General features: G+C 58.3%; 5 protein-coding genes across 5 annotated transcripts; all 5 read left to right on the top strand.

The window, feature by feature from the left end:
* Positions 1 to 714: 714 nt before the first annotated feature.
* SCHCODRAFT_02543984 (uncharacterized protein) lies at positions 715 to 1841 on the top strand (the record flags this gene model as incomplete). Its single annotated transcript, XM_050343624.1, has 2 exons — positions 715 to 1230; positions 1279 to 1841. Coding segments are annotated over exons 1-2 (1065 nt in total), but the record flags the coding sequence as incomplete, so codon positions are not given.
* Positions 1842 to 2087: 246 nt separating this feature from the next.
* SCHCODRAFT_02506256 (uncharacterized protein) lies at positions 2088 to 2897 on the top strand (the record flags this gene model as incomplete). Its single annotated transcript, XM_003031022.2, has 1 exon — positions 2088 to 2897. The coding sequence occupies one exon, from the start codon at positions 2088 to 2090 to the stop codon at positions 2895 to 2897; it is 810 nt and encodes a 269-aa protein (XP_003031068.2).
* A 58-nt stretch (positions 2898 to 2955) lies between these two features.
* SCHCODRAFT_01096617 (uncharacterized protein) lies at positions 2956 to 3231 on the top strand (the record flags this gene model as incomplete). Its single annotated transcript, XM_003031023.2, has 1 exon — positions 2956 to 3231. A coding segment is annotated over one exon (276 nt), but the record flags the coding sequence as incomplete, so codon positions are not given.
* Positions 3232 to 4604: 1373 nt separating this feature from the next.
* SCHCODRAFT_02451583 (uncharacterized protein) lies at positions 4605 to 4852 on the top strand (the record flags this gene model as incomplete). Its single annotated transcript, XM_050342559.1, has 2 exons — positions 4605 to 4636; positions 4693 to 4852. Coding segments are annotated over 2 exons (192 nt in total), but the record flags the coding sequence as incomplete, so codon positions are not given.
* Positions 4853 to 10550: 5698 nt separating this feature from the next.
* SCHCODRAFT_02678745 (uncharacterized protein) lies at positions 10551 to 12829 on the top strand (the record flags this gene model as incomplete). The annotated part of the gene is made up of 7 exons (XM_003031024.2): positions 10551 to 10766; positions 10818 to 11041; positions 11073 to 11116; positions 11673 to 11872; positions 12017 to 12109; positions 12158 to 12251; positions 12306 to 12829. The coding sequence occupies 7 exons, from the start codon at positions 10551 to 10553 to the stop codon at positions 12827 to 12829; spliced, it is 1395 nt and encodes a 464-aa protein (XP_003031070.2).
* Between the last annotated feature and the right edge of the window lie 473 nt (positions 12830 to 13302).

Raw genomic sequence — 13302 nt, 5'->3', positions numbered from 1 at the left:
CTGCGAGAGAGCGCTCACGCACGCCCGGTTTTCGAGAGAGGGTACCCGCGCGCCCCCTTGCACGCCCGCCTTGCTCGCATGGCGCACCCTCCTTCAAGAGAGCGGGCCCTTTGCCCTCCTTTGAGGGAGCGTTACATGCCCGACTCTTCGAGAGCGATTCCGCACGCCCGACTTTTGAGAGCAATTGCTGACTATTCCGGCACCGACGGTCCGGTGAGCCCGGCGACTCGCTCGCGCCGCCTCGTCTTGCTCTTGACGAGTTGGCTCTGCACCACCCAGCCCATGTCTGGTTCCATATAGTCCATATGTTGGCCCTGCTCACGCACCCAATAGCGCCGTCGGGGAAGCAAAATCATTTGTGGGAGATAGGCGAGCCTAGGAAAGAAGGAAGGGTGATGAGGACAGGCAGAGGAGGGGAGGGTGGGGAAAGCAAGAACCTTCCACCTTGTGTGAGCTCATGTACCATAAACATAACAATCCATGTTGTTTCCTTCCTGATAAACCAAGTTCGACCTGCTCTCACGTGACTTTGCCTTGGACTGACACGAAAAGCATTTGCAATCGTCCTTCATCTTCTCAACACCTATCTTCCACAGAGGCTCTCCCATCCAAAGCTCACTCCATTCATGGGTCCCAAGCGACGTGAGGCGAAGCATATCTGCAGCTGTGGATGCAATAAATATGTCACCAACCGCGTCGAGCGAAATTACCTTAGCGCCAACCCCCCGATGAAGGTCAAGATCTCGCGCTTCGCCCGGCAGCTTTTTGGTGGCGGGAGCGGATCCTCTGGTCAACCTACCACTCATCTACCTGTGCCCCCCAGCAGTCTTTCATCATCATCAACTCCGGATGACCTTAACCACCACGCTTCGCATCCTACCGCTCCATCGCCCACTGGTCCATCTTCCACCCGATCTTCGATGGTACAAGATGTCGAGGCGGGACTGTCCGTGGATCACAAAGAAGCCACGGACCAGCTGACGACAACCGATCTGCCTACAACCGAGCCCGTACGGCAGCGATACCCTATCATTGAGGTGGTGGAGGACGATGAGCCCACAACAGTCTTTGGCTTCGGGGAGGACGAGTGGATAGAAGGCCAGGATGATGAGATCCCCCAGGACGAGTCAAACCCTGTAGAGGACGGCTGGAACTGGGATGAGGCACGCTATGATCCTGATGATGAGTACGACTTTGATGAAGTCCTGATGAGGGAACTTATGGACTTTCGTGCGTGGATCACTTCTGCATCCGCGGCTTTTGCTGATCGCATCTCAGGAGAGGAGCTGTCTGACCATGACATTGCACTTCTGCGCCATTTCGCTCTCAAAAACACGACAGAAATGACGGAGGCCACCTTCGAGAAGCTGCGGTTTGCCTTCCCCGAGTCGAATGTCGCCTCGTACAAGGTCACACGTCGCCGGGCTGCTTTCCTCGCCAAGTTCCAGCCCATACCCTACGACTGCTGTGTCAACTCCTGCTGCTGCTATACCGGACCACACGCCGACAAGCAGAAATGCCCCTTCTGCAATGCCGATCGGCTAGACGCAAACGGAAACCCTCGCCGGCGATTCACATACATCCCCCTCATACCCCGACTCCGTACCTTCTATGGCAACCTCGGCATGATCGACAAGCTGCGCTATCGCCACAACTTCACATGCGAACCCGACTACGTCCAGGATGTCATGGACGGTTCTCACTACCGTACTCTGCGTAGTCAGCACGTCTCTGTCGGAGGCCAGACATTCACCCACAAGTATTTTGACGATGAGCACGATATAGCGCTCGGACTCTCGACGGATGGCTTCGCTCCTTTCAAGCGCCGCAAGAAGACTTGCTGGCCGCTCCTCGTCTTCAACTATAATCTGCCACCCGAGCTACGGTGCTTGCTAGAGCACGTGCTGTGTGTGGGTGTCATCCCCGATCCAAACAAGCCCAAAGACTTTGACTCGTACCTCTGGCCCTTGGTGGAGGAGTTGATACGTCTGGCGGGTGGCGTTCCAGCCTACGACTCTGCGACAAAGCAGAAGTTTATGCTCCGGTCATACTTGATCCTGGCGTTCGGCAACATCCCCGCAGTCTCCATGGTCATGAACATGAAGGGGCACAACGGCCTGCATCCTTGTCGCATGTGCAGCATCAAGGGCCTGCGTATACCTGGTCGTGACCGCGTCACCACGCACTACGTGCCTCTAGACCGCACGCGCCATCCCTCCACAAGAGCGGATCCTACTGCGACAAAGTCCTATGATCCAGCCCATCTCCCTTCACGCTCACATGCGCAGATCCTTCAGCAAGGCCGCGCTGTACAGCTGGCTCCCTCGCAGGCGGCTGCAGACCGACTGTCCAAGAGCACCGGTGTGAAGGGGGTTTCAATCCTATATCAACTCCCCTCCATCCAGTTTCCCACCTCCTTTCCCTACAACTTCATGCACCTCATCTTCGAGAATGTTATCAAGAACCTAATCAAGCTCTGGACGGGTGATTACAAGGATATCCCCGAGGGAACCGGCGACTATCAGTTCGAGCGCACGGCCTGGGATGCCATCGGTGCAGCCACTGGCGCTTCTGGGGACACCATACCAGGTGTTTTCGGCGCCCGTCCACCCGATATTGCTCAGGACAACACTAGCTCCACTGCCGACACTTGGTCCTTCTGGATCCTCCATATCGGCCCCGCCCTCCTTTCGTCACGCTTTAAACGCCCCGTATATTACTCTCATTTCATCTCGTTCGTCCGCCTGGTCAACTCGTGCATGAAGTTCAAGATATCACGTCAGGAGCTCGACCTAGTACGCCAAGGCTTTCGGGATTGGGTTGTTACATTTGAGAAGTGCGTGTTCCTTCTCTTTCGCTCCTTCCTGTCTTGTCAACAACTCATCGCTGTTACTTAGGCTCTACTACCAGCACGATCCCCTCCGCATCGCCACATGCCCGGTCACCATACATGCCCTTCTCCACATCGCTGACAGCATTGAACAGATGGGGCCGGTGTGGACGTACTGGGCGTTTACAATGGAGCGCTTTTGTGGGCGCGTGCAGCGCGCGATACACAGCCGTAGGTTCCCTTGGGCGAACATCGATGTCCACCTTACCGCGATGGCGCAAATCAATCAACTTAAGCTGCTTTACGGCCCAAAGATCGCGCAGGAGCTGTCATTGACGGCGCCACCGAAAGCGCGCGTTGAGGGAGAGTTCAGGCATATCAGAAGTGGATGCAAGGAGTGACCGACGGGTAGGGAGGTTGCGGATAGCAGGAGCGTCGGCGGTAGATGATCGAATACGACCCAGCGGTCGGATGGCAGCAGCAAGGAGGAGAGACAAGCGACAGACCCGGTACAAAGCCCCGGGCAGGGCCTCAGAGGCCCCCCTCAGCGGCAAGCTGGAGGGGCTGGCGCGCCCAGCGGCAACGCCGAACACAGACACGGACCGAAGGCGACAATGCACGGACTAAAGAGTGTATAGTGTGACTACTCGGTATATAAAGCGTGAACACGTGACGTGACCGAGTGACTGCTAGAGTCGAGCTGTACAGAACAATAACCAACTCGTGACACTCCCACCCAGCGAGGACGGCAAGCAGGAACAATACATAAGTAAGTAACCGTGCTGGAAAAGGGGCAAAAGAAACAAAAGCTCCCACCCGAAGGAAGAACGGTATAAAGGTCCTGCAAGCAAAAAAGGAGAAAACAAAAAAGATGTCCTCACAGCCCAAAGAAAGACGTTAACAAACAAATCCTTCCAACGATCTGGCAGAGATGCCACGCAGCTCCCACCGAACCCGACGTAGGGGCAGCAGCCAGGGGGCGCGCCATGCCAAGTCACCCGGTGGAGTATGGGAAACTCCTTCCGGAAACGGACACTTGCCTTTTTGGTAAATCACGGGCGATTTACACAAAAGGAAATATCCCCGAGGGGCAAAGCAGGCGCGCCGCCAGGTGACCGCGCAAGTGAGATGCAAGTGGGCTCCCACCCAACTTGACAATCCACTAGCGGTTGCTCAACCGACGAGGGGAGCTACCGCGCAGGAGGGCCGCATGTTGGCAAGCGGCGGCGGCGGCAAAGGGGACGACAGCGACCACTACGCACAAAGCGGCATCGTGCATCAGCAACGTAGCTCGCTAAGGAGGCGCAGAGCGGAGGGCTAGTCCTGGAGCACCAGACGCAAGGTGGAGATGATACTCAACACCGGATATGCAAGGTGGTGGCATGTCGACGAGGGCGCGCATACAGCAGCGACGAGCCGCGACAATCAAGTCGCAAGGCGCAGAGCGGAGGGTTAGTCCTGGAGCGCCGGAGTGCAGGCAAGAAGGCGGTGCCGGGCGACTGCATGCGGCGATGAGCGGCGAAGGTGAGCAGCGGCAGGTGGGTCATGTGATAGATGAACATGAACGTCACATGAGAGTCAGATGACAGAGGGGGTGACCTTGGCAGTTGCAAGTCACATGGTGAGTGGCTGATCACATGGCAGGTGGCTGATCACATGTGGGGTGACTGTGGTGTGATGCGTGACAGGACAAAGGACGTGATTGGCTGGAGGAGGTGGAAAAACGAGGCAGGGCTGCCAGAGCACAGAGAGTGCGCATCCGGGGCTCATAACCTATCAGAAGTGGATGCAAGGAGTGACCGACGGGTAGGGAGGTTGCGGATAGCAGGAGCGTCGGCGGTAGATGATCGAATACGACCCAGCGGTCGGATGGCAGCAGCAAGGAGGAGAGACAAGCGACAGACCCGGTACAAAGCCCCGGGCAGGGCCTCAGAGGCCCCCCTCAGCGGCAAGCTGGAGGGGCTGGCGCGCCCAGCGGCAACGCCGAACACAGACACGGACCGAAGGCGACAACGCACGGACTGTCAAAAGTGGTCGGTAGGGCGAGTCTGCCTTCACCCGGAGTCACATGACCGCTCCCAACTCCAGGAATCACTGTGTCACATTCCCAGAGTTGGTGTCACATTATCACATGACTTTTCCCCACGCTTTGCCCCGGTGGCCCCGTACATACGCGTGTATTCTTTCCTTCTTTTCCCTCAGTCGCTATCCTATACGCAGGAAGACTGAGGGTATGTCTTTTACTTACTTTACTCTTACTTATACTGACTGTACTTTAGTCTTGCGCTCTCTGCGCTTATTTAGGTATGAATTAAGTCGCTATCCTATACGCAGGAAGACTGAGGTCTTGCGCTCTCTGCGCTTATTTAGCTCGTGAAAGGTTATGAGCCCCGTGGCCTAAATCGAGCAAGACTTCGATCTGCGACTCACTCTATCCCACTCTGCGCCATGGCTCCCAAGGACAGCAAGGTCCCAACGCTCACCGATGCGGCGGACTGGCCGCTCTGGCGCCTCCGTGTCACCGACGCCCTCAACAGGGACGATCTCACCTCTGTGGTGACTGGATCGGAGAAATCCCCTCCCCCTGAGATCGCGGTGACTCCACCGACACCGACAACGTCCTCACCCCCGTCCACGTCACCCGGCGCTCCGGCGACCACCACCACATCCACAGGATCGGGCTCCTCCTCCACCACTCACCAAGTTGCGCGGAGGGAGACCTGGTCCTGGCGGAACGCCCGCGCCCTCTCCACCATCCGGGAGCACCTCTCAAATGACATTGCCCTCGAGCTCCACGAGTACCAGCACGCGAGCGAACTCTGGGAGAAACTCGTCGAGAAGTTCGAGCAGACCAACACCAGCGAGATGGCGGTCACCGAACTGATCAAGATCTTCCGCGCGAAGCTCGCCGACGCCGACGATGGAGACGTCTCCCGCGAGGCGATGAGTGCGCACATCCACCGCGTCCGGCAATCGGTCACCCAGCTCGCCACTCTTGGCTACCCCCTCAACGCCAACCTCGTCCCCCTCATCCTCCTCGCCTCCCTTCCCAGCTCAGAGAAGTGGAAGATCGTCTCGTCCGGTATCTCGGCGGGCAGCTCCAAGGCCGCGCCCCTCACCCTCTCCTACGTTGAGGCGAAGCTGATGGCGCAGGTGATCAGCAAGGAGGACTCGGATGATGAGCAGGCATACGCCGCCTCCTCTTCTCGCGCGCCCCCACCGCGCAAGCCCAAGGACAAGGGCAAGAAGAAGGCCAAGGCGAAGGCGTCCTGCGTCATCCACGGCGAGGGGCACTCCACCGAGGAGTGCAAGACGATCATCGGGCAGAAGGAGAAGGCGCTGAAGAAGCGGAAGGAGCGGGCGGCGGAGAAGGCGAAGGCGAACAAGGTGAAGGACTCGGACTCGGATTCGGACTCAGACTCGGACTCGGATGTAGACGACACGCATGTAACCGTCTCGCGCCGCGCCTACAAGAAGATTTCCGCCTATGTCCAGTCTGATCCTAAGCGACCGCAGCGACACCAAGGGTCGCACATTGTCGACTCGGGTGCGTCAAAGACCATGACCCCCGACGAGCGCCTCTTCGACGACAGCACTTACCGTGTCCTTGACCCGCCGCGCAACATCTACCTTGGGAATGAGTCCGTCATCAAGGCAGTAGGCATTGGCACTGCCTGTTTCGCCTCTAAGACACCGGATGGTGTGCGCGCGCTGACCATTCGGAAGACACTACACGTCCCCGACCTTGCGTTGACGCTCATCTCGGTGCCCCAGATCACCAAGCGTGGTCTGCGCGTGTCCTTTAAGGACAACGCCTGCACTATCCGCGACTCCTCCGGCAATATCGCCTGCGCCGCGACGCGCAAACACGGTCTCTATCACGTCGACTGCCAGCCCATCGGCATGGACGAACGCGCCTTCACCGCCATTGACATCAACCGGCTGCACCAGATCATGGGCCATACGAACTTCGAGAGCCTGCGCAACATGGTCCGTCATGGTCAGCTCGGGGAGGTCGACACGCTCACCGGCATCCCGTCCTTCTGTGAGCCCTGCGTCATGGGCAAGATGAAGAAGCTCCCCTTCAAGCGGAGCACCACGCCCGCCTCGCGCCCGCTCCAGTTCGTCTCCTGCGACGTTGGTGGCCCCGTCGACCCCGCTGCGATTGGCGGCTATCTCTACTGGATCGTCATTGTCTGCCACTACTCCTCGGGCGTCTACACGCTCTTCACAAAGAAGAAGTCGGAGGTCTACAAGAAGCTCCGTCAGTGGCGCATCGACATGGAGCATCAGCATCGCGACTCTATCGAGCAGTGGGAGTGGCTCCCCGGCTGGGTCGAGTTCACCCGCACAGACGGCGGCGGCGAGTTCTGCTCGAACAAGATGGAGGCCGAGTTCCGCCGACGCGGTATCATCCATGAGACGACGGCGCCCTACACACCTGAGCAGAACGGCATAGCGGAGCGCATGAACCAGACGCTGGTCACCCGGGCAATCGCTAACCTCTGCGCGGCCAAGCTTCCCCGGAAGTACTGGATGTATGCGCTGGAGTACGCCACCGACATGATCAACCTGTCGCCCGCTAGCCGCCAGAAGGGAGAACTGCCTATCAATCGCATGCGCAAGGTCAAGCGCCCTATTGACGTCCACGCCCTGCACCCCTTCGGTTGCCCCGCCTACCCGCTCATCCCAAAGAAGAAGCGGAAGGGCAAGTTCGCCGACCGCGCCCGCCGGTGCATCCTCATAGGCTACGCTTGGTCTGAGGGCACAAAGGCGTACAAGCTCCTCGAGATCGCCTCTCGGAAGGTCATCATCTCTCGGCACGTCAAGTTCGACGACGCCTCCCCCTCTCCTGACGAGATGCGCGCGGGCGAAGACGATGTGTCTGCCGAGCAGTGGGAGGACTTTGGCAAGTACTTCCGTCTGCCGCCCAAGGACGCTCCTGCACCAGATGCAGGCAGTGACAGCGAGGACGATGACGACGACGATGCGCCAGCCCAGCCACCGGCAGCCGGGTCAGTGGGAGCACCTCGTCCACCCACGCCAGAGCCAGTGGGAGATAATCGTCCGTCCTCCCCTGACTCGGACGGGCCACCGCCGGCTCCACGTCCACCTAAGACGCGCATACCGCGCCGGTCTCTGCCACCGGCCACGCCACCGCCGGCTCCTGCCCCCGCCGCTGGTCCATCACGCCGCCCCGGCCTTCGCAAGCCAGAAGAGCGAACGGCGAACCAGCACAAGGACCAGGGCTACATTAACGCTCGGGAGCGGCAGGAGAACCACCGGAAGGTGTCCGCCCAGCAGCGGAAGCAGCGCGAAGCGAACATCCGCGCGCGCGAGCAGCAACTCGAGGAAAATCGCCGACGTCGAGAGCAGCCACCTCAGGCGGAAGCTCCTCCTCCTCCTCCCGCACCAGCTCCCGAACCAGAACCCGCACCAGCGCCTACCCAGGGGGGTGGGGATCCCCCGGGTCAACCCAATGAAGAGGGCGAGTCAGTGAACTTTGCTTTTCTCAATGACGAACTCTTCGCGGGCGCAGCGTCTGGTGGTCGGTCGAGCAGTGGTGCGCGGAAGATTCCCACCACTTGGAAGCAAGCCATGGCGAGCCCGGAGCGCGACAAGTGGTTGGACGCGCAGTCGGAGGAGTTGAACAGCTTCAAGCTGAACGACGTCTACGAGGAGGTACCCATCCCGGAGGGCGTCAAGCCGATCACCTCCAAGCATGTCTTCTCCTTGAAGGAGGATGCTCAAGGGAACATCGAGCGGTACAAGGTGCGCATCGTGGCGCGCGGCTTCACTCAGCAGGAAGGAGTTGACTACCAGGACACCTTTGCGCCCGTCGCAAGCCTGGAGTCCATCCGCATCATCCTTGCCCTCGCCGTCCGCCTCGGCCTCTACACTGACCAGATGGACGTGAACACCGCCTACCTCAATGGTGAGCTGCTACAGACGCTCTACATGCTTCCCCCGACCGGTGTAGACATCCGGGAGGGCTACTGCTGGCGACTCAAGAAGTCGGTCTACGGCCTCAAGCAGGCCGGTCGCGCGTGGAACCAGACGCTCCACAACAAGCTCGACAAGCTCGGGTTTGTGCGCCTCAACTCGGAGACTTGCCTATACGTCTTCCGGGACGGCAAGCAGGTCTGCTTCCTCGTCGTCTACGTCGACGACCTCCTCCTCGCCGCTACCTCGCGTCCTTTCATGGACAGCATCAAGAAGAAGCTCACCGCCTCCTTCAAGATGCGCGACTTGGGTCCCGCCAAGTACCTCCTGGGCATCGAGATCATCCGGCACCCGGGCAAGCGCACGATCTCCCTCTCCCAGAGGAAGTACATCGACACCGTGCTTGAGCGCTATGGCATGTCGGACTGCACAGGCGTCAGCACCCCCATGTCCACAAGCACTCGCATCTCCGCCGATGACCCGAACGACAACGAGGTGCGCACTCATATGGCCTTGGTCCCCGGAGGTCCCGTTGTCTCCTACCAGAGCGTTGTGGGCTCGCTCATGTACGGGATGATGGGTACCCGACCGGATACCGCCTACGTGGTGGGGGTTCTTGGCCGCTATAGCGCCGCCCCCAAGGCTTGCCATTGGGAACTGGCCAAGCGTGTCCTCCGGTACCTCAAGAAGACGCGTGACTGGTGCCTTGTCTACGATGGCGCTGACGCTGGCATGGATCTCGACTTCCATGGCTACACCGACGCTGACTGGGGCGGATGCAACGACACGTCCAAGTCTACCTCCGGCTTCGTGTTCATCTCAAGTCGGGGCGCCATTGGTTGGTCCAGCAAGCGGCAGTCTATGGTCTCTCTCTCGTCTACCGAGTCGGAGTACATTGGTCTTGCTAACGCTGGCCAGCACTTGGCGTGGCTCCGCTCGTTCTTCGAGGAGTTGGGACGTCCGCAGGCCGGTGCCACCGAGCTCAGGTGCGACAACCGTGCGGCCATTATCCTCAGCCAGGATGCTCAGTTCCGTGCCCGGACCAAGCACATCCAGCGGAAGTACCACTACATCCGAGATGGGCTGGTTGCCACCGGCGAGTGCGTCGTCCTCTGGTACCCCACGGACGAGATGGTCGCGGACATCTTCACCAAGGCACTACCTCATGAGAAGCATCTCAAGTTCTGCCAAGGTATGGGTTTACGGCCAGACTCGAGTGGGAGTGTCAAAAGTGGTCGGTAGGGCGAGTCTGCCTTCACCCGGAGTCACATGACCGCTCCCAACTCCAGGAATCACTGTGTCACATTCCCAGAGTTGGTGTCACATTATCACATGACTTTTCCCCACGCTTTGCCCCGGTGGCCCCGTACATACGCGTGTATTCTTTCCTTCTTTTCCCTCAGTCGCTATCCTATACGCAGGAAGACTGAGGGTATGTCTTTTACTTACTTTACTCTTACTTATACTGACTGTACTTTAGTCTTGCGCTCTCTGCGCTTATTTAGGTATGAATTAAGTCGCTATCCTATACGCAGGAAGACTGAGGTCTTGCGCTCTCTGCGCTTATTTAGCTCGTGAAACGGACTAAAGAGTGTATAGTGTGACTACTCGGTATATAAAGCGTGAACACGTGACGTGACCGAGTGACTGCTAGAGTCGAGCTGTACAGAACAATAACCAACTCGTGACAAGGCATCCATCTTGTGAGTGGCTCTTTCAAGTACTTTTCTCGCCTAACCGATTGGTACCAGACCCGACGTGCACGCTTTTACCGCCCATGCGACGTGCTCCCATCGACAGCTCCCAGCTGGACAAGATCTGCGTACACCTTCAGACACGGTACAATGCAGATGCGGCCGACGTGCGGCAGCGCATCAACATCGACTCGATTCGTCAATATGGCCGTGTCCGCGTTCTCAATGGTGGTGATGACATGCGCGCGTCAGAGCTTGTCCCGCTAGCCAGTGACCGACGTGATGCGACGTGGGTCAAGGTGCGAGATACCATCCTGCCAGCAATGACCCTACTTACTCTCCTCCTACAGTATGACCTACTTGTAGATCGCAACAAGCACCGGCGTCGCGCGCCCGAAATCCTCGTGCCCAAGTCGTTCTTCGGGCAACTCATGAACATCTACGTCGTTGAGGTTTTGGCTTCACCTCAACTCCACCTCACTGAACCGGAAACCGTGATACTCGCTCGCATCCACTCATGCACGCCATGCAATACAAATAGTCTGGGCCAACTGTACTACAAGGACATGGGGAGGTACGAAGTTGTGGACATTCACACTGTACAGTGCTTGGTTGGACGTGTCCCGCGCCGGTGGCCAAACCCGGATCTGTACGCTATCTTGGATCGCAGTAGCGACCTGAATCATTCCCTTTACATACCAGACACAAACTAATTGATTTACACTACTATGCAAGTCCAATGCACTGACGGAGCGCGCTTGTGAGTACGAGGACAAAGAGGGGGAAAGTCAACCGCTAACCAGGGTGTGCCTTCGTCGGGAACGTACCGGTTGACATTCTCCAGATCACCTTTCACCCATTTAGCAACCGCTGATCCGATACCCAGTGATACCTGACCGAAAAACGGATGAGCGTCACCCGGTATCGGGGTCACAGTGGAGGATCGGCGCGTAACGCGTCCGGCTCGCCACCAACTTCGCCCATTCTCATATTGCCAGTCATTTCTACATAGCACTGCCTCGCAAGGACTGCGCCTGTATGTGGGACCCCGCTATGCTACGAGTGGGTTCTTGGGGAAGGAAGGCTCGGGCATCGGCCATGGGGGATCCTCGCGTCCTGCCTCATAACCGACACCCTTTATCTCTAACCACATTCGTGTCTGGCTACGTCTGCTTGACTGCATCCCCACTCAACCTCTCCGCGAGCGCTCTCGGTCAATACCTTTCTTGCCATGGCGGAAGCTCCTCTGTTCACCAAGATCGCGAAGGACATATGGCTCTCGCATGGTAGTTCCCCCGCGCAGAAGATAGTCAAGGAGACCAGCGACCCAGAGTGCGATCACCCTCTAGCGCACACCTATACCCTGCTGAATGTCACGATAGCCTCATTATACTATGTGGCTGGAGTAAGTCGACCGGCGCCGCACCATGCCCTTCCCTCCTTCCCCCATTATCTTCCACCTTCGCTCATACACTCTCTGCTCTTCACCCATCAAAGCTAACAACCGCTTCCCTGTATAGTGGGCGCGAAGCTCTCTCATCTGCACAAGTATAGTCACGTCTATCATGAGTGGTATCCGAACGCCACCATACTGCTCATCCAGTCCGAGCCCGCGTTCTTCTTCAAACCGAACAGCTGGAATGTGGGTCTTCGCTCGCATGCATCAGAACGTATACTCACCCCAACGCAGGAACAAATGTTGATACCAGCAGCGGAGGTCATCGAGTCCTTCGCCAATGCCGACGCCACTCCGCCTCGCATTCTCGCGCATTCCTTCTCCAACGGTATGCACCTACACCCTCGTACGCAACGAATATCTAACTCACCCTCCATGCTAGGCGGCAGTAGCCAGCTCTGCACTCTCGGCACCCTCCTCCGCTCTCGGAACCGCTCCCCCACCTCCGCCGCCGCCTCAGCCCTCATCGTCGACTCTGCGCCCGCCACCGGCACCCTCCGCACCGCCATCCGCGCCTTCGCCGGCCTCATACCCAACCCCGTCATCCGCTTCGCCGTCTCCGCCGTCGTCGCCACTTTCTGGTCCTTCAACCACTACTTCCTCTTCCCCGTCTTCGGGGTCCTACCGGTTGGGGAGAAGCTGAAGGCTGACTTATTGCGCCCGGACGTGCTGCCTTGGATGAGTAGCGAGAGCGCGCGGCTATATGTGCATTCGAAGACGGACGAGCTGGTGGGGTGGGAGGAGGTGCAGGAGCATGTGGGGAAGCTAAAGGAGGCGGGGATCAAAGTGCGGGAGGTGCTGCTGGAGAGGGCGCCGCATGTAGCGCTTGCGAGAGCGAATCCGGAGCTATATTGGGGGGCAGTAAAGGATATCTGGGCAGATGCGAGTGGCATTGGCGCGGCTTGAGCCGCGAGCGCCCGCTTTGGAGTATGATTACCAGTCATTGGACATGTAGTGGAACTACACACAGATCTTGCTTTCCTGCTTAGCCTTTGGATTGCGCCGTCTCGCTGAACCTGCGTATTGCGTCACTTCCGATGAGGCGAACGCCTCTGAATGCCAGGCGCACTATAACGTCGCCTGGAGCCTCCATCTTTCCTGAGGCGGTTATGGCATAGTAGCGCTTCAGCCGTGAAGTTCAATGCAGACTACATCAATCATCTTGTTTGCGGACATGAATGAGATCCCTCGCTTGCGCGTCAGTAGCGATAGCTTCAGAGTCAGAGGACCGTTAGGGAGTGCGAGTGTTCAGAATGATCGCGCAATACATCGCTCTGGGTTGGCGGTCCTCGCGCGACGGCTAGTTGAACTTCGATCGGTCAACAGTATGTACACGGAAGTTCTCTATGATAGCGCTCGAAAAGGCATACGTGCAATTC

The sequence above is a fragment of the Schizophyllum commune genome (assembly GCF_000143185.2).
Source record: "Schizophyllum commune H4-8 unplaced genomic scaffold SCHCOscaffold_7, whole genome shotgun sequence".
Classification (NCBI taxonomy): domain Eukaryota; kingdom Fungi; phylum Basidiomycota; class Agaricomycetes; order Agaricales; family Schizophyllaceae; genus Schizophyllum; species Schizophyllum commune.
Note: the sequence above shows the minus strand (reverse complement) of the source record. Positions and strands in the feature narration are given on the sequence as shown.